This window comes from Rhinopithecus bieti, unplaced genomic scaffold, assembly GCF_001698545.2.
Source record: "Rhinopithecus bieti isolate Rb0 unplaced genomic scaffold, ASM169854v2 scaffold_5750, whole genome shotgun sequence".
In the NCBI taxonomy this organism is placed as follows: Eukaryota; Metazoa; Chordata; class Mammalia; order Primates; family Cercopithecidae; genus Rhinopithecus; species Rhinopithecus bieti.
In genome coordinates, this window is record NW_016805082.1 from 1178481 (window position 1) to 1196867 (window position 18387).

Sequence of the window (18387 nt, forward strand, 5' to 3'; positions counted from 1 at the left end):
GTATGTTTATTGCGGCACTATTCACAATAGCAAAGACTTGGAATCAACCCAAATGTCCATCTGTGACAGACTGGATTAAGAAAATGTGGCACATATACACCATGGAATACTATGCAGCCATAAAAAAGGATGAGTTTGCGTCCTTTGTAGGGACATGGATGCAGCTGGAAACCATCATTCTTAGCAAACTATCACAAGAACAGAAAACCAAACACCGCATGTTCTCACTCATAGGTGGGAACTGAACAATGAGATCACTTGGACTCGGGAAAGGGAACATCACACACTGGGGCCTATCATGGGGAGGGGGGAGGGGGGAGGGATTGCATTGGGAGTTATACATGATATAAATGATGAATTGATGGGTGCTGACGAGTTGATGGGTGCAGCACACCAACATGGCACAAGTATACATGTAACAAACCTGCACGTTATGCACATGTACCCTAGAACTTAAAGTATAATAATTAAAAAAAATTTATATTTTACTTTGGAATGTAACAGACAGTCCTTCCTCCATTGGCTTGGTATAGTCCTTGATTTTCTGGGCAGCTAGTGAGAAGGGCTTCAAGAGAACCTGGATTAGCACAGATGATTAGGGGTGGGAGATATTTTTGCTATTTATAAACCTAGCTTAATCTTATCTTCTATATTTGTATATAAGCTCCTTGAAGACAAACCCTGCTTCTCTCCATTACTCCATGCTCCAAGAATCAAACTTCCCGCTAACTTCTATGCAGTCCCTAAATATTTATTGACTGCTCCTCTTTCCTTCAAGAGCAGCAGAGGACCTCCAGGTGCTGAATTTTAAGGATGAAACCATAACTTATTTTTTATACAGCTTTGAGATATAATTCACATACCAAATCCATTTAAAGCGCACTATTCAGTGATTTTTAGGATGGTCACAGAATTGTACAACTATCACCACAATGCAATTTTCAAACACTTCTATCACCCCAAAAAGAAACCCCATAGTATTAGTGGTCAGTCCCTATTTTCCCCCAACCCTAACCGATCTGCTCACAGCCCTAGGCAACCGCTAGTCTGCTTTCTGTCTCTACAGATGTGACTATTTTTGGACATTTTATATAAACAGAATCATACAGTATGTGCACTTTTGTGACTGGCTTCTTTCATTTAGCATAATTTTCTCAATGTTCATCCATGTTGTAGCATTTGTCACTAAATAATATTCCATTTTATGGATATACTATATTTTGTTCATTCACTCATCAATTGATGGACAGGTGGGTTGCTTGCTACTGTGAATGAAGCTGCTAGGAACGTGGGAAAGAAGTGAAATTGAATTGCTGGATCTTTCGGCAACTCTATGCTTCACACTTTAAGGACTGTTTTCCAAAGCAGTTGCACTATTTTACGTTCCAGCCAGCTGCATATGAGGGTTCCAGTTCGCCACATCCTCACCAACACTTGTTGATGTCTGTTTGACCACGGTCATCCCAGAGGGTGGGAAGTGGTATCTCACTGTGGTTCTGCTTTGCATTTCCCTGATGACTAATGAAGTTTAGCATCTTTTCATCGTGCTTATTGGCTAGCTGTATATCTTCATTGAAGAAATGTCTATTCAAATCTTTTGCCCATTTCTAAATTTGGTTGTCTTTTTATTATTGAGTTGTAAGAGTTCTTTAAATATTCTGGATACATGTCCCTTATCAGATGTAAGCTTCTCCCATTCTGTGGGCTGTCTTCTCATTTTTCTAATGATGTCCTTCACAGCACAAAATTTTTAAATTTCAATGAAACCCAATTTATGTTTGCTTCTGTTGCTTGTGCTTTTGCTGTCATAACGAAGAACACTTTGTCTAATCCAAGGTCATGAATACTCACTCTTATTCTAAGTTTCATAGTTTTCACTCTTACCATTTAGATGATGATTCATTTTGCATTAATTTTTGTGTATAAAGTGAGAAAACCAAGAAGTTCTCAGTAAACACCTCCTTTTAGCTAAAAATCTGCTCAGCCACTGTCCTTTCCACATGAACAGCTAACACACAGATATTAAGGGGATCTTTAACGAGGTAGAGATGCTGACGGAAACCACCCTTGGGGAGAAGACGTTCCCTGTATTTCTTTTCACGGAAGTGCATTATCTGATTTTGATTTCAGTCTGAGTGCAGGCTTTTGAAAGCACCCAATTGTGCCAAGATGGAATTTACATGTTGAAAGCAGATCCACTCAGTATGAAAGAGGTTATACAAAAGTAAGCTGCCCCATGTAGTAATCAAACTAGAAAAGGGCAGGTCTATGGAAGCCACCTAATTGGCAAAAGAAAGTCCAGCCCAGCAATTAGAGAACACCACCCACACGGTTTGGACGGACCCCACCTGGCTGTTTTCCTACTGCAGGAAAAAAAAAAAAATCCCCAAAACAATTAGACCATTTTCTAAATGGAATAAAACATTCCAGCACAAGCAATAACTAGGAGATAACTACCCTCTTGGCTGCTCTCTGCACTCAACCTCTGGCCCCTTGCCTTCCAGCGCACCTGAGACATGCAATTATCTCAGAACCACTCTCCATCAGGAGCTGCCCGTTCACATGCACCCTGTGGCCCTCCTCCCAGGAGCCCTCTCCCCATTTATTCTTAGAGCCAGTTTAGTCCCGTTGGTCCAGAGAAGCCATGTCTAAGAGGCCGCATGCCTCCTTCTGCCTCTCAGAAGAACACCTAGCACACCATCCACTTTTATTAGCCGTGCCTGGTGACAGCCCTCCAAACTCTGAAACGAGGTATTCAGATGTTCTGTTGCTGAGGGTGTTAAGACCGGGCCTTTTGCTTCCCTCCAAGCAGCCTGAGTAGGGTGCAGGGAATGTCAGTGCAGGAAGGAACTCTCTCCTTCCCTCTACTTTGCAGATAGGAAACTGAGCTGACAGAGTTTGTCAGTATCAAAGAGCAAGCCAAGGGCAGAGCTGGGATTTGAACACAAACCTCCTGACCATTTGAATCTAACAGTCTTAGCAGTACTGCATTCAGCATAACGTGCAAGGGATATGTAAAATGGGCCACTGTTCTATGTCTGGTATTTATTTGCAATTACCCAACCTCCCAGCAGACTCCAGGCAGTAGACTTAGTAGTGGGGGCGAACTTTCCTCCTTCTTCTCTGTCTCTCTCTGCAACTTCACAGGGCAGCAAGGGCCACATAACTGACAACTGTTTCCATGAAGCTGAGAAACAAGTTTGGATTCCCCAGCATGAATCTCCTCCCAGACACTGCTGCTCACAGTAGCTGACGTTCTCAGCCTGAAGATGTGATGTTCCACTGGACCTCAAGCAGGGCCCCAAATGCCAAGGCGCTGACTTGGAGATGACTGGGAAGCAGGGACTGAGAAAGGAGAAACACTCAGGGCTGCGTGGAGACCCTGAGACTCACAGAATTCACTTTTGGCTTATGTAGCCTGGCCTCCAAATATTTGGATTCTCTGAAGACATGGATTTTGTGAATAGGTAATGAAAATACTAATAATGATAACAATAATGGCAAAAGTGTCTCTTGGCTGTATCCTATATGGCAGGTCCTATTTACGTGTTTCACAGAGATTAGCTCAGTTAATAATACAACCCTACAAGGTACGTGTTAGGCCTTTTACTGCAGAGGAAACAGGCACACAGAGGTTAAGTAACCTGCCCAAGATCACACAGAGAGCGACTGGTAACAATTCATGGAGTTGTTAACTACCTGGGGACTATTCACGAGAAAGATAACGACCATGCATAGTGTGGGGCCCACCTGACTCTGTGACTAGGAGAGAAAGGAGGTGTCTGTTTGGGTGCTCTCACGGAACAGAATTGCATTTTAGAGCTCAAAGACACCACCGAATAATGAGGCTCTTTCAGCCTATTGCAAAACACTGTGGGTCCTGCTGGAACTAAAGCCAACAGACATGGAATAGAGGGTGCACATCCCATCTTAAGGTGCAAGATTAAATTGACCCAACCCGCTATAGGTTACCAGTGCTGACTGGTCAGAACTCGTCAGAGATGCTATCTTGGTTCTGGCAAGGTTACCCTTGGCAGCTGTGTGAATAAGTCTGAGAATCAACTGCTAATCTTTTTCCAGTTCCAATTAGGTTACTAGCCTTGAGACATCTTTATTACCCAATTATTTTTTTCTTTTCCTCCCCAGGACCTAAAGAGATAGCCTTGAAAGAGTTTTACTGGGAAACTAGATGAAGTAATCAGGATCACACCACAGCCTTGCTATTCCACTCTCTGCGCTGATCCTATAAATCTCCCTGCCGCTGCCCTGACCACTCCGTGTAATAATAATGCCAGTTTGCAGGTCTGTCTCCCGCACTTGACTGAGTACCTTTTGACAATTTTATTTTCTAGTGGACAGGCTCATGTCTTACCTTTCCATCTCCAGGGCCTGATGAATGTTAAATGTTCAATGAATTAACCCAAAAGTGAACTGACAGTTTGGGCCTCTTGGCTCCTAAAGGGACCTGAAGGTGACTGGCTTGCAGAATGTTCTCTGAGGTTAGATCTGCTAAGTTACTTCCATTTTGGTTTACACGACATTGATACCCATTAATAACTGGCCTACAATCATGCCAGCAACACTGTTGCTGGTGAAAAACAAGTGACATCACAGGCGAAGGCACACGCATTGTCCCACAGGCACTGGGCGGTGCTGGCAGAGGAGGCTGTCAATTCCTTAATCATCTGACTCATGAAAAGATTGCTGATAACCAATTTAAACAATGCCTCTGCTACTCAGGAGGCATTGATTTCAAGGCTGATGATTGACGAGGAAGAAGGTGGGTGGTGGATCTTGCACAGAAAGCAGTGAAGGGACTTGCCCAAAATCAACCAGGGAAGGGCAAGCATGGGAACATGGCCTGGTGCTTCTCACTCCCAAGTCTAGTTCTTTAGAAACTAATCCCCTAAAAGGTGTCCATGTGTACTTAGCACTGTAGAGTGTTTGCAAGACTATCTCTTTAACCGAATCCACTCTTCCTTCAATTTCTTGTTTTTATTTTATTTTATTTTTATGACATTTATTTATTTTTGAGATGGAGTCTCGCTCGGTCACCCAGACTGGAGTGCAATGGTGTGATCTCGACTCACTGCAACCTCCACCTCCTGGATTCAAGTGATTCTCTGGCCTCAGCCTTCCGAGTGGCTGGGATTACAGGCGCCCGCCACCACACCCAGCTAATTTTGTATTTTTAGTAGAGGCGGGATTTCACCATGTTTGCCAGGCTGGTTTCAAACTCCTGTCCTCATGTGATCCACCCACCTCAGCCTCCCAAAGTGATGGGATTACAGGCGTGAGCCACCGTGCCCGGCCGCTTCCTTCAATTTCAACTTCTCCCGGCAACTTTCTCCACTACCTCTCTTCTGAACTCTGAGAGGCTTATAAATCCACATTAACCAGCATTTAATTATAACATGCTCGGCAGCTACCTCCTGGGCCTTGTTTCTCTGACTAGATCATAAATTCCATGAAGGCAAGGGTGATATTTTATTTTATTATTTCTTATAGTGCCTAGGACAAGGAATGGCTCACAAGAGACACAAAATACATATGTGCTGACTCATGCAATATCCGTGTGTTTGAACACGTAACTGGCATCTCTGTCTTAATTGGTGAGCACTTCATGAGCCAAGTTGCCTCCATTTGAAAACCCTTTCATTTCAGGGTCAAGTCCCCCAGAGGAAATTACAAGATTTGCCCAGGAAATTCTTTTATGGGAATATAATAATTGCTGCTTGTTAACTTTTTTCCTAATTTTTCCCATTGATATTCATTTGCAATTTACTTATTTTGTTTTTTTTCCCCCTCATTGTTAGCAGAAAATAGCAAGGAATAGCAAGAACTAAAAGGTTAAGAAAGAACAGTATGGGACAAAACCACAGCACTGAGAAAACATCTGTCCGCTGACCTTTTCTTTTTTTTCCCCTGAAAACTGGGGTCGGGAGAACACCTTAGTTACTTGATTATTGTGAAAAACATCATATTTCAGTCCTGAAACACCAAGAAATAGGGCTTGTGACCAGATGGGTTAGCAAATTAGAATGTCATCATGAAGGCATGGAATGGACGAGAGGAGAAAGAGCCACTAAGATTTGGTGAGGGGTAAGAAGCCCACGGCAGGTGACATGGTGGCACCTGGGCTCCAGAGAATACCAGCGCTTCTTCCCTTATCGCCACCCCTTCTCTTTTTCTTTTGCTCTGGGCTTTGACCTTTCTCAATGGTTTACAAAGCTGAGAAAGGCAACACTCGACTACTTTGGAAAATTTTGATTTAATAGTGCTTTTCTTAAATGAAAAGAATAAATGATAATGAAATTGAGTTCCTGAAAATGTAGGGATGTATATATTCTAATACTTAAAAATCAAAGATGGAAACATTCATTAGCTAGGCACTAGAGCAGGATGATGGAAACTGTGGTCATGATACCAGGCACTTCAGAATAACCAGAGGGCTTGTTCACATGCACATTCCCAGCCCTGGCCCAGACCTCTGGGGCCAGAATCCTGAGAGAGAGCCTAGAGTTCTGCATTTAACTTGCTACCCAGGGGACTCTGATGCCCACCAAAGTTTGAGGATCACTGCGTTAGAGGATGCACAGCCAAAAGAACAGATGCATCCTCTACATCAATATAAACAAAGAATACTGACTTCTATTTTTAGCTCGTGGTGGGAGGAATAAGGGAGTTATTTGAAAAGGCTAGCAGGTAGGGTTAAAACTAGCAAGTTAGGAGAAATACCTAATGTAGATGACGGGTTGATGGGTGCAGCAAACCACCATGGCATATGTATACCTATGTAACAGAACTGCACGTTCTGCACATGTACCCTAGAACTTAAAAGTATAATAAAAAAACAAAAAACAAAAACTAGCAAGTTAAAAGCCTGTAAGCTTTTTTTCCCTTTGATTTTTAACGAAACAGAAAAAGAAATCCAGGTCAAGAGGAATAGCTTGACCTACAGATCCAACAGCTTCCCTGCAAGGCAGCAGCATAGAAGGCCTTCCAATCTCTGCAGCCCAAACTGCCACATGGTCCAGCCTCCCTCCCAACAGCCCTGGAGTAAAAGTCCTCTTCCATCAGGATGGGATCATTTCTTACCATTTTCTTCCATTTCATCCTGCGATTCTGATACCAGGTCTTCACCTGCAGCTGAGTGAGTCCCAGAGACTGGGCCAAGTCCAACCTAGAAGGCACAAGATACAAAGGAAGGGTGAGCAGGATGGGGAGGAGCGGGAGAGATGGGATCCTGCTGACAGGCTCCAGCACTGGCTCTCAAGGCTCTGACCTCCCTCATTAAACGAGGTCTTCCCCAAAGCGCTTTTCTTTCCTTCCAAGAATCCAACAGAGGAAACTCTGGGAAGCTGAGAAACTAAGAAATAGATGACCATGGCTGAGGACACCTGGGCCAGTCCCCATTCTGAAACATTCATGGTCTGCAAGGGACCTGAGAAGGATGCCTGGGCCTTCATCACACAGTCCTTTTCCTGGCTTGACAAGATTATTCATTCTGACCCTCTGGCCCAACATCCAAACTGGAAACAAAAGGCAAAGCCGGATGTTGCTGATGGGAATCCACTCATCACTCCAGACCCAGCCCCGGTCCCACCTCCGGCAGGTGAGTCTCCTGGCTCCCACAGCTGATCTCCTCTGCACCCTCCCACAGGCCAGCAGTCACGCAGATGGTGCCACGGTTCCCACTGTTCTCTAATCACTCCCACCGTGTTATTTCTGCCTCCCTAACTCAGCAGTCAGAGCAGCTTATGTCTTCTACTTCTTTTCTGCCCATGAAAGTGCCCATCACACTGCTAAATCCAGAACCGGTGCTCAAAAAATATTTCTTGATGGATTGATTCAATCGCTGTAGCTGCCCTAAATTGTTATAACAATTAAAATGTTATAAATATCATAAAGATTCCAAAACAAACATTAAATCCACAGCCCTTCCTGCTTTCCATTCTACTGCTAATCATGACTGTGTACTTCTCTGTAGTCTTCTGTAAAGTCCTAAAAGTCAAATCCATTTCTGGGGCTAAGTCTAACAACACAGCCACCATTTCCTGAGCACCACGGCATCCCAGGCGACATGCTAAGCCCCTGACTTGCTGTCTTATCTATCCCTTCACAACACAGTGAAGTAGGTATAACTATTCCCATTTTACAGATAAGAGATTTGAGGCCTGGAGAAATTAAGACTCTCTCAGCAACTGTGGCCAAACCCTGTCTGCTACCTGGTTGTGTAAATAAAGTTTTATCGTAACAGGCCAGGCACAGTGGCTCATGCCTGTAATCCCAGCACTTTGGGAGGCCGAGGCAGGCGGATCACCTGAGTTCAGGAGTTGGAGACCAGCCTGGCTAACATGGTGAGACCCCGTCTCTAGTAAAACTACAAAAATTAGCTGGGTGTGGTGGCAGGCACCTGTAATCCTAGCTACTCAGGAGGCTGAGGCAGGAGAAATGCTTGAAGCTGGGAGGCGGAGGTTGCAGTGAGCCGAGATTGCGCGCCACTGCACTGCAGCCTAGGCAATGGAGTGAGACTCTGTAAAATATTAATAAATAAAAAATAAACTACTTCTGTGCTACAATATCAGAATTGGGTAGTGGTCACAGGCCATATGGCACACAAAGTGTAAAGTATTTACTGTCTGCCTCTGCCCAGAAAACCTTTACCGACCTCTGGCAGATGATCGTAGAATTAGGAAGTGGGACAGGATTCAAACCCACGATGTCTGACCCGTCCACCAGCTCCCGCCTTGGGGCTCACCCCCACCCACGATGTATCTGCACAAGTTGAACCTGTCAAAGGGAATCACAGGGATGCTTCATCCCAAGCAGCAGCGAACAACCAGGTGGGACAAGTGGAATGAGAAAGGGAAGTCTGTAGCCAGGCTTCCAACATCAGTCCTTGAGACAACAACCATTGACCCGACAGGATAAGAACCCCAGGTCTACCTCAGCACCACTGGAGAGCCACCTCCTTAAGCCAACGTCAGCTGCCTCACTGCCACGCCAGCCCTGCTCAGCAAAGCAGTGTGGACTTCGAATGCAGCAACTTGGGACAACTGCCCTTGACAGAGCTTGGGCAGCAACCCCCACTTGTTGAAAGGCCCTAGGTTTCTGAGGATTGCCGACTGTGAATCTCGGGCCCACAGTCAGTCTCATTTGCCTGCTTCATGGGGAGTCTCAGGTGTGGGTTTTCAGCTGCAGCTCTCCACCTGGGGCGCTCTAACCATCAGGGAGGCCCACAGGGACCGGCCCTGATGGTCTCAGGTGCAGCTGCCCAGTCGCCCTGCTCTGATCAGGCTGCATAATTTAAAGCCCCAATAATACAGAGTCTTCCTTCAGGGGACCCTGGAACTGGTCTTAAATCAGCACTCACATCCATCTGGTTATCCCTGTAGAAGGACTACTAGAAGCTGGCAGTTTTATTGAAAGTGATTAACAAGCTAAAGCCAATAAATTCCCAGTGCCAACAGCACTTGGCTGTCCCCACAAATGCAGCACTGCTGCCCAAGCAGCCACTCATTGAGAACCAAGAACCCAGGGGGCCACCCCACAGATTTCTGGTCTCCCAGGCCTCCCTGGAAAAGGGTCCTCCACGGTTCTGGCGGCGACTTCCCGAGCCCAGTTCACCTGAGGCCATCAGGTGCATTAGTCAATGGAAGGCTCAGTTCACAGCTCTGCCACTGCATTAGCAAACAGTGTTAGCTCACTTGGGAAAAATGCAGCCCTGACTCACTCTGGCTATAGAAACATGCTTCACTGTCATCAGCTTTCTCTCATTACCTGCCACCGTTACAAATTCTCACTTCCCTGCATATTTGCTTAAATGGGGTCACCTAGAAACTGGAGAAACAAACACAGAGGAGGAGGGCTAGAGCTGCGGGAGGAGGGAGTGCTCATGGCTCTGGTCACGTAGGGAGGCGAGGAACCTCTGAGAGGGCGGGTGAAGATGGCAGCTTCCATGCCAGCCGATGGTGTCCTCCCAGACAAGTGAATCAAGCCTGTGTAGGTGACCTGAGATGCCTGGGCAAGTACCAGGGAGCCCCAGGAGATTTATGAAAAACCAGTATTTCTATAAAAAACAATTATCTGACTTCTGAAAAATCAGTCTAAAATGTTAGCCATGAGTGCTGAAGCCGATTTGACACACCACCATGCTACCATAGACAATGGTGCCCACTACCCTGGGTGCACACGTTCATGCACCCAGGGGATATGCTAGGGAAGTGAAAACAGCCATGTCATACCTGGAGATCCCATCTATTAACCTCTGGTTCACAGACCCGTCTCCATCATCTGCCCAAAGACACCCCAAATGCACAGGTCTAGAACAGAACTCAACCTTTCGCCACCTAAGTCTACTCTGTCCTCTGTCTTCCAGCTTTAGGTCATGGTGTCCCTATCCCCCTGCTAGCCCAGTCCAGAAACCACAGAATTCTCAACTCCCTTTTTGCTTCCTCCCGCAATGTTGATTCTGCCAATTCTGTCTTCAAAATTGTCCTCCTCTCACACATGGACACAGGGAGGGGAACCTCACACACCAGGGCCTGTCGGGGGGTGGGGGGATAGGGGAGGGATAGCATTAGGAGAAATACCTAATGTAGATGATGGGTTGATGGGTGCAGCAAACCACCATGGCACATGTATACCTATGTAACAAACCTGCACGTTCTGCACATGTATCCCAGAACTTGAAGTATTATAATAATAATAAATTGTCCTCCACTCTATTCTTGCCTCTCCATTCCCACTGCCACCCTTTAATTCAAGTCTTCAGTGATGATCACTGGATTCTCTCCTAACTGGTCCCTGCTCCATCTCTGGCCTCTCTCATCCATCATTTATGTTGCCACCACAGAGAGTTCTAAAATGTAAGTCTGGTCATGTCACTTCCAGCTCATAAAGGCGGTGCCAACTGCTTAAACAACCAAGTTCACATTTCAGCCAGGCATACGAGGTCCTTCCCACCCTTCAGTTCACCTCTACCATTTCCCTGTTCACACCTTAAGCTGGAGATGTCCTGGCTACTTGCAGTTTCCTCCACATACCCGACGAGACACGCTTCTTTGCCTTGTGTGTGCCAACCCCTCAGTGCGGGACGCCCTGTCCCTCCTGGGATCAAAGCTCTTCTTAAATGTTACCTCCTCTGAGAAGCCTTCCCTAACCCCGTCTCCCACACTCAGCAATACCCTGTGTTCCTACTGCACTCAGCACCTCACAGGCACCAGCGCCTGGCTTGCTGTGTCTTTGTTCCTGTAGTCGTTCCTTCCCCATGATCCCTTTCTGTCACAACAGGACTGTCTCGACTGTTTCTGGAACCATAATCCCTGCCACAGTGCCCTAGTGGCACCCAGAAGACCCTTACCAAACAGCCGATGGTGCCTCATCAACGGAATCAGAAGTTAAATCCCCTTTTAGTCGGTGATATGCAGACTCCTCTGTCACTTAAATTTGTATCAAAGAGCTACTACATAGCTTAAGAGATTCATTTGAGGTTCCTTCCTTTACTTTTTGATAGGACTAGTGTCCAACCTGATATGGCTAAGGCAGTAGGCAAAAGAAGAGGAAAAAGGACCTGAAAAATCTCCCCAGTAAATAGAATCACACATTATTAGCTCAGTCATCTCCAGAGTCAGTTTGAAAGAACAAGATGAGACACTGAGATACACAATTTGTTTTTTGAGACCGAGTCTCGCTCTGTTGCCCAGGCTGGAGTGTAGTGGTATGATTTTAGCTCACTGCAACCTCCGCCTCCTGGTTCAAGCAATTCTCTGTCTCAGCCTCCCAAATAGCTGGGATTACAGGTGCGTGCCATCATGCCCGGCTAATTTTTGTATTTTTAGCAGAGATGGGGTTTCACCATCTTGGCCAGGCTCGTCCTGAACTCCTGACCTCATGATCCACCTGCCTCAGCCTCCCAAAGTGCTGGGATTACAGGCTGAGCCACCGCGCCCGGCTATTGTTTGTTTTTGTTTTTGTTTCTGTTTTTTGGAGACAGGGTCTCACCTAGAGTGCAGTGATGCAATCTGATGCAATCATACCTCACTGCAGTCTCAAACTCCTGGGTTCAAGTGATCCTCCCATCTTAGCTTCTTGAGTGGCTGGGACTACAGGTGCCTGCCATCACACCTGGCTCGTATTTCAATTTTTGTAGAGACAGGGTCTCTCAACGTTGCCCAGGCTGGTCTCAAGCTCCAAGCCTCAAATAATCCTACTGCCTCAGCCTCCCAAACTGCTGAGATTACAGGTGTGGGCCACAATACCCGGCCCAGACACACACTCTGGCATATGTTCCAGTTAAAATAGTAAATTAAAGAAAAGGAGGTGAGGCATTGAGGCCTCCAAGAAAGCAAGGGTCACAGCCTCCCCAACATGGATCTCAGAGGAGTTCAAAGAAGGGGCTCTCAGCCAGGTCCTCCTGGGTCTCAGTCAAATGGTTCTGACTTGACATCCATCAAATTCACCAACATGTCTGACCTCCTCAACTGGATCACTCCAGCCCTTCCCAAGCAATAGCCAGGCCAGCAAGCTGAGTCAGTGGGGAATCAGCTGGCGGCTGTGGAGAAGATTGAGAAGATCATGAATCCTAATTCCAGATCTAGTCCTGCTGCCTCCAATCCTAAGAGTGAGTGGCTTAAAAACCAAGCCTGTTTCCCAGCTGACCACCTGAGCAACAATTTGCTAAACTTAACCTTGTTTATGATACTGAAATAGTTAAGTTCAAATATGGAGATAAGAGTAATGAGTGTAAGTTCAGCCACAGGCAGGCTCCAGGGACTATGTGGTGGATTCACATAGGTTGGGTTCTGTTAACCAAGGTTGAGATGCCTTGAACCCAGGAGTGGATTCCTGCCACAGCGTCCTGCCTTACTGCAGCAGTGCTCTGGCTCCATGGCCCACAATGGGAGCAAGCCTCCCGTCCTCAAGGGCCTTCACTGCAGAGAGCTGCGGAGAGTCCCTTCCCTGTGTCCTCACCTGTCCGGGGTAGACAAGTACTTCTGCTTCTGGAATTTCTTCTCCAGGCCCATGAGCTGCAGCTCGGTAAAGATGGTGCGACTCCGGCGGGGCTTCTTCTGTCGGGGCGTGGGCTGTTCCGTCTCTGACTCGCTGCTGGCTAGGGCCTCGCCCCCTGGGGCCTCAGCAGAGACCGCCTCAGTGACTGGGTGGCAGGACAGTGCCTGGGCGATTCCCGGGGTGGCAGGGACCAGCTGGGAGATGACGGTGGGCTGGCGGGTGATCACCGAGAGGAGTGGATATGCCCGCAGGGAAGGGGAGCCTGGAAAACAAGCGGGGAGGCAGGTCACCACAGGGAACGGTGTGGGGAAGCAGGCCAGGACCTGCGGAGGGCCACTGGCTGAGGTCTGTCTGACAGGGAGGACCCTGCTCCTAAGGAGGTACAGATGGAGGAAGGGGAAGGAGAAGTAACTGAAGACCTACAGCTGCGGGGCAGGCACAGCGATCTGCTCAGCTTGGTGTGGGAGGATGAAGCCCACCGCCAAGAAGAGGTTCCTGCAAGTCCTCTGGTTTTAAGCGGATCTTTCCCCTCTCTCTCCCTTCGGAATCCCTAAATTTTTGGTCCACGGGACCAGGCAGATGAAAAGAAGTAGTCAGGAAAAGCTAGAAACACATATTTCAGAAACCCGAAATAGATTTGTAATATGCAAACTTCCTGAGAACCACCTGTGGTCTTTATAAAAAGACATGCTTGTGGCTATGAATTCCTCCTGAGAAGTCTGTGTACCTTGAATCATAGCATTTTTCAGAGCTTGACAGGATGCTTTAGGATTATTTAATTCAACTCTCTCATCTCAGAGGGAGTGAATTGCCCCAGAAAGGTTAAGTGAGTTGCCTAAGATAATGTAACGAGGAAGAAGCAGATGGAGGAGTCAAACCAAGTTCTTCTGGCTTGAAGTCCCATGCTATCAGCACATCATGAATCACGTGGCTACATCATTTAGAAGAGGGAGACAAACAGATTTTAAATAACATGAAAGGTCAGATCGGTATGACTGGCGCCTCCAGCACTATGTTAAGGAGGATTCTCAGGCTGGCCAGAGCTTGGCTGAGGAAAAGGTGCTGGGGTCGATTAACAATGTCTGCTATGGGCAGGTGGCCAGGGCAGGGTATGGTGGCATACATAGCAGTTATATGCCACTCCTGCATTAGGAATTTCAAGGCAAAAGTCCTTTTCTGTCCAACAATCTGTTAAATCTGTAAAGTTCAAGTGAAAAACTTTTTCCTTTGATTATTCAACATAGAGCTTAAAATGTCTGGATCATTACCTATGTAAATCATTGTATCTCTCAGTTTCATCATCTATAAGGTAAGAAAAGTAGCTGATTCCAAAGAATCCTTCAAACTCTAATATACTGATGCTACAAAAGGACCTCTCATCCTTCCCATTTGACATCTGATGAAAATGGAGAAGACCCAGGGGCTGCCCTTTGGGACTCAGTCCAGCCCTGAAAAGTGACTTCAAGGCCACGGCCAGCATCTGAGCCAACCAACATTCACACTAGCTCTGAGTTGAAACCGACTAACATCACGGAAGCACCCAGGTACTACCTGTGTTCCAGCTCTTTTCTCCAGGTTGGCATTTCTCTTATTCCTTCCCATGCCTTTGTTTGGACCCCAGTCACAGTTATTAAAACAAATAACTTCTGTTGTTCTTTGAGTACACTTCTAGCAAGGCCCAACAGAAACCACAAAGTGGTTAAATAACAATAAATCACCACTTGCTACAACTTCCATTAACTCTCCAGCCAACTCCAACACTTGACGTTTTGTGCTATGGATTCTTTTTAAGAAAAAAAAAATCACTTGGGAATGATATTTTATAGCAAGAAAATGAGGATATGTGGGCTTGTGGTTTGGATCTCACAGCACACATTCTGAAATGATACTTCTTGAAAAAGAAGTTGGAAGCTTCTTAAAAAGGCATAAGATGTTTCTCATCTCAAATCACCTTACTCCTTTAAGTCTGTCACTTCTTTCACAAGAGACTATCTTTCTTTAGCAGGCTAATGTGTAATCTAGAAACTAAGAAGCTTATCATTATAGGATATGACTAACAATCCACCTGTAAGTAAGGCTTTGTATCACCTTCCTCTTTTGTAAGAGTTAAACCTTTTTTTGCCCAACATGGAATAATATTTTGAAAGTGTGGTAATATCTAGCATTGGCAACCAGATGGGGAAACAGGCATTCATATATTGTTGGTGGGAGTGTAAAATAGTATAATCTTTGAGGAAAAATTAAGCAGTATCTACCAAGTCACTGACAGGAATTTTGCAATTTGAGGTCTACGTGTACAACGATTTATGTACAAGTATATTCACTGCAGTCTTGCTTATAATCATGAATGGGGGAAATAACCTATATATTAATATCTCTCAACAGAAAAATAATTAAATACATTGTGGTACATCTATAGTATGAACTACAATGTAACCACTGAAAAGGACTATCTAGGTCAGGTGTGGTGGCTCATGCCTATAATCCCAGCACTTTGGCAGGCTGAGGCTGGAGGACTGCTTGAAGCCAGCAGTTCAAGATCAGCCTGGGCAACAGAGTGAGACCCTGTCTCTATTTTCTTTTTTTTTTTTTCCTTTTTTTTTTTTTCTTTTTTTTTTTTTGATTTTTTGAGACAGAGTCCTGGCTCTGTCGCCCAGGCTGGAGGCATGCGGATCCCAGCTCACTGCAAGCTCCGCTCCCGTTATGCCATTCTTCTGCCTCAGCCTAACCGAGTAGTGGGACTACAGCGCCTGCCACCTCGCCCGGCTAGTTTTTTATTTTTTAGTAGAGACGGTTCACTGTGTTACCAGGATGGTCTCGATCTCCTGACTAGATCCACCGCTCGGCCCTCTCAAAGTGCGGGATTACAGGCTTGAGTCACCGCCCCGGCCTTTTTTTTTTTTTTTTTTTTTAAAGTAGAGCAGGTCCTCTGTTGCCAGGCGGTCTGAACTCTTGGCCCAAGCAATCCTCCCATTTCAGCCTCCAAAATATTTGGGATTGTAGTGTGAGCCACATGCCAAGCCGGATTCTGCTCTTAAAAGAAAAAAACAAGATATAACTGATGAGAAAGAAAGTGAAATAGATGGATACCTCATATAAACAATACGAGAAAACCTAAGGATGTATTATTGGAGAAAAACACGATGTAAAATCATTTGAATATCCCAGCACTTTGGGAGGCTGAGGCAGGCAGATCACAAAGGTCAAAGATCGAGACCATCCTGGCTAAAGGTGAACCAGCTCTACCTAAAATACAAAAACTTAGCTGGGCCTGTGGCGGGCCTGTAGCTCCCGCTACTGGAGGGGAACCAGGGAGGCCGGAGCTTGCGGGCGAGATCAGCACTGCACTCAGCCTGGGCAAACAGAGCAAGTCTCCATCTCAAAAAAAAAAAAAAAAATTGTATTATTCTTTAAAACTAAGATTTTTTTTTTGGTCTGCATTTATAAATGCATTTTTAAAAGTCTAGAAAGCTACTTATCAAACTATTGACAGTGATAACCTCTGAGGAAAGGCTTGGAATAAAACAGGGTGCAAAGGAATCTACACATCTGCATGTAATCCTGCATTCAATCCAGCCATGAATATTTACTGAGCATCTACTATGGGGAACACTCTGCTCTGGAAGCTGAGGAGATAGCAATGAATACTATAAAGTCCCGCCTTCATGGAGCTTACATTCATTTGGGGAGGCAGACAGCAAACAAACAAGTAAATACATAAATAATACCAGGTAGTGATAAACTATAGTAAAAAATACAGCAAAGTATGAAGATGGGGCAGGTGGCGCAGAGGGCAGGTATTGGGGATGAGGAGTCAGGGAAGGCCATGGTGGGAAGATGACCCTTCTGCAGGTAAGTGCCCCCACGCAGAGGACAGCCTGGAGAAGGCACAGGACAAGCACCCCAGCCCCAGAAGCAGCAAAGGCAAAGCCCTAAAGGCAGAATGAGCATGGGTTGAAAGAACAGCAGAAAGGCAGAATAAGCAAGGGCAGAAGTCACAGGAGAGAAAAATAGGCAGAGATCTGTTGGAGCCACATTACGCAGGGCCTTGTAGGTCAGGGCAAATCACTTGGATTTTATTCAAAATGTGATTTTTTAAAAAGCCATTGGCAAGATGTGAGCTGAGGGAGGACATGATCTGAGTGATGTCTTCAATGATCCCTAAGGAGGTTGGGCTGCAGGGGCCAGGGTGGGAGCAGAGAAACCAGTGAGGAGGCCAGGCTGTATTCTTCCAAACCAGAGGCAGCAGCTACAGCAGCGAGAGGGGGTGTATTTTACAGTTAAGGTTGAGAGGACTTGTTGAAGGACTGAATGTCAGGTATGAGAGAGACAGATGCCGGGAGAGGCCTGATGTTTTGGTCTTAGCAACTGGAGGAAGGATGGTGCCCTTTACCAAGATGGAAAAGACTGGGCAAAGAGCAGGACTGAATGAGAAAACCATGATTTCTGTGTTAGATAAGTTGCTATGAGACATCTTGCATGTGTTGAGGAGTCAGTCAGATACAGGTTGGGTTAGAGACACAGCTCCTGGGAGTCTATGTGGCATTTTGGGCCACAGAATTGCATGAGATCACCAAGGGAGTGAGTAGAATCAAAAAAATGAAGAAATACAAGGGTTGAACTCTGGGGCACATCAATATCTGAGGTCATAGAGAGGAAGAAGAGCTGGCCAAAGACACTGAGGAGGGGACAGAGAAGCAGTAGGAAAGCCATGTCCCTTGGCATCCCCAAATCTAGATGATACTTCTGCATTGTTCACATTTTGCACAGGTGTGTATCTTTTTAAAAATTTTTTAAAAAGGAAAGTTACATTAAATGAGTTACAAGTTTCATTCTCATTCTAAAGTTTTATGTTCAGTGTGTCAAAAAGAATAATCACTCGTTGACCCTTGATCCCAAGGAGTGGTTAAAACTTCTTCTAAAAGCTGGGCAAAGAAAATCAGTCTAGAAATCCCAGAAATTGAGTATAAAATATGTTTAGTTTTATGACACTTCTAGTAAAACAAACATTGCGGGTGTTCTCCTGGGAAAGGGGGGCTCTTTAGCCCATTCAGAATCCAAAGGTCTAGAGAATTTTCTCCTTTTATGTCAATTTTCTCCCTTTATGTCAAAAGATGTTTGGGTTCTTGAACCATATTCATTCTTTTAAAAGAAACATCATTTAATGTGGAGAAATAATAGTCTTTTCAACAAATGAGGCTGGGTGTGGTGGCTCATACCTGTAATCCCAGCACTTTGGGAGGCCGAGGTGGGCAGATCACTTGAGGTCAGGAGTTCAAGACCAGCCTGGCCAATATGACGAAATCCCGTCTCTACTAGAAATACAAAAGACTCCATCTCCAAAATAAATAAATAAATAAATAAATAAATAAA

The 18387-nt window shown here is 45.5% G+C and overlaps 1 protein-coding gene across 1 annotated transcript in view; it reads right to left on the bottom strand.

The window, feature by feature from the left end:
- Positions 1-18387, bottom strand: part of BARX2 (BARX homeobox 2) — an 87036-nt gene that overhangs the window by 7318 nt on the left and 61331 nt on the right. Inside the window, exons 2-3 of the mRNA XM_017871177.1 lie at positions 12976-13276; positions 7099-7183 (exon numbers count right to left, since the gene is read on the bottom strand). Of these exons, the coding sequence (XP_017726666.1) occupies positions 7099-7183; positions 12976-13276 (386 nt within the window). The remainder of the gene's footprint in view (positions 1-7098; positions 7184-12975; positions 13277-18387) is intronic.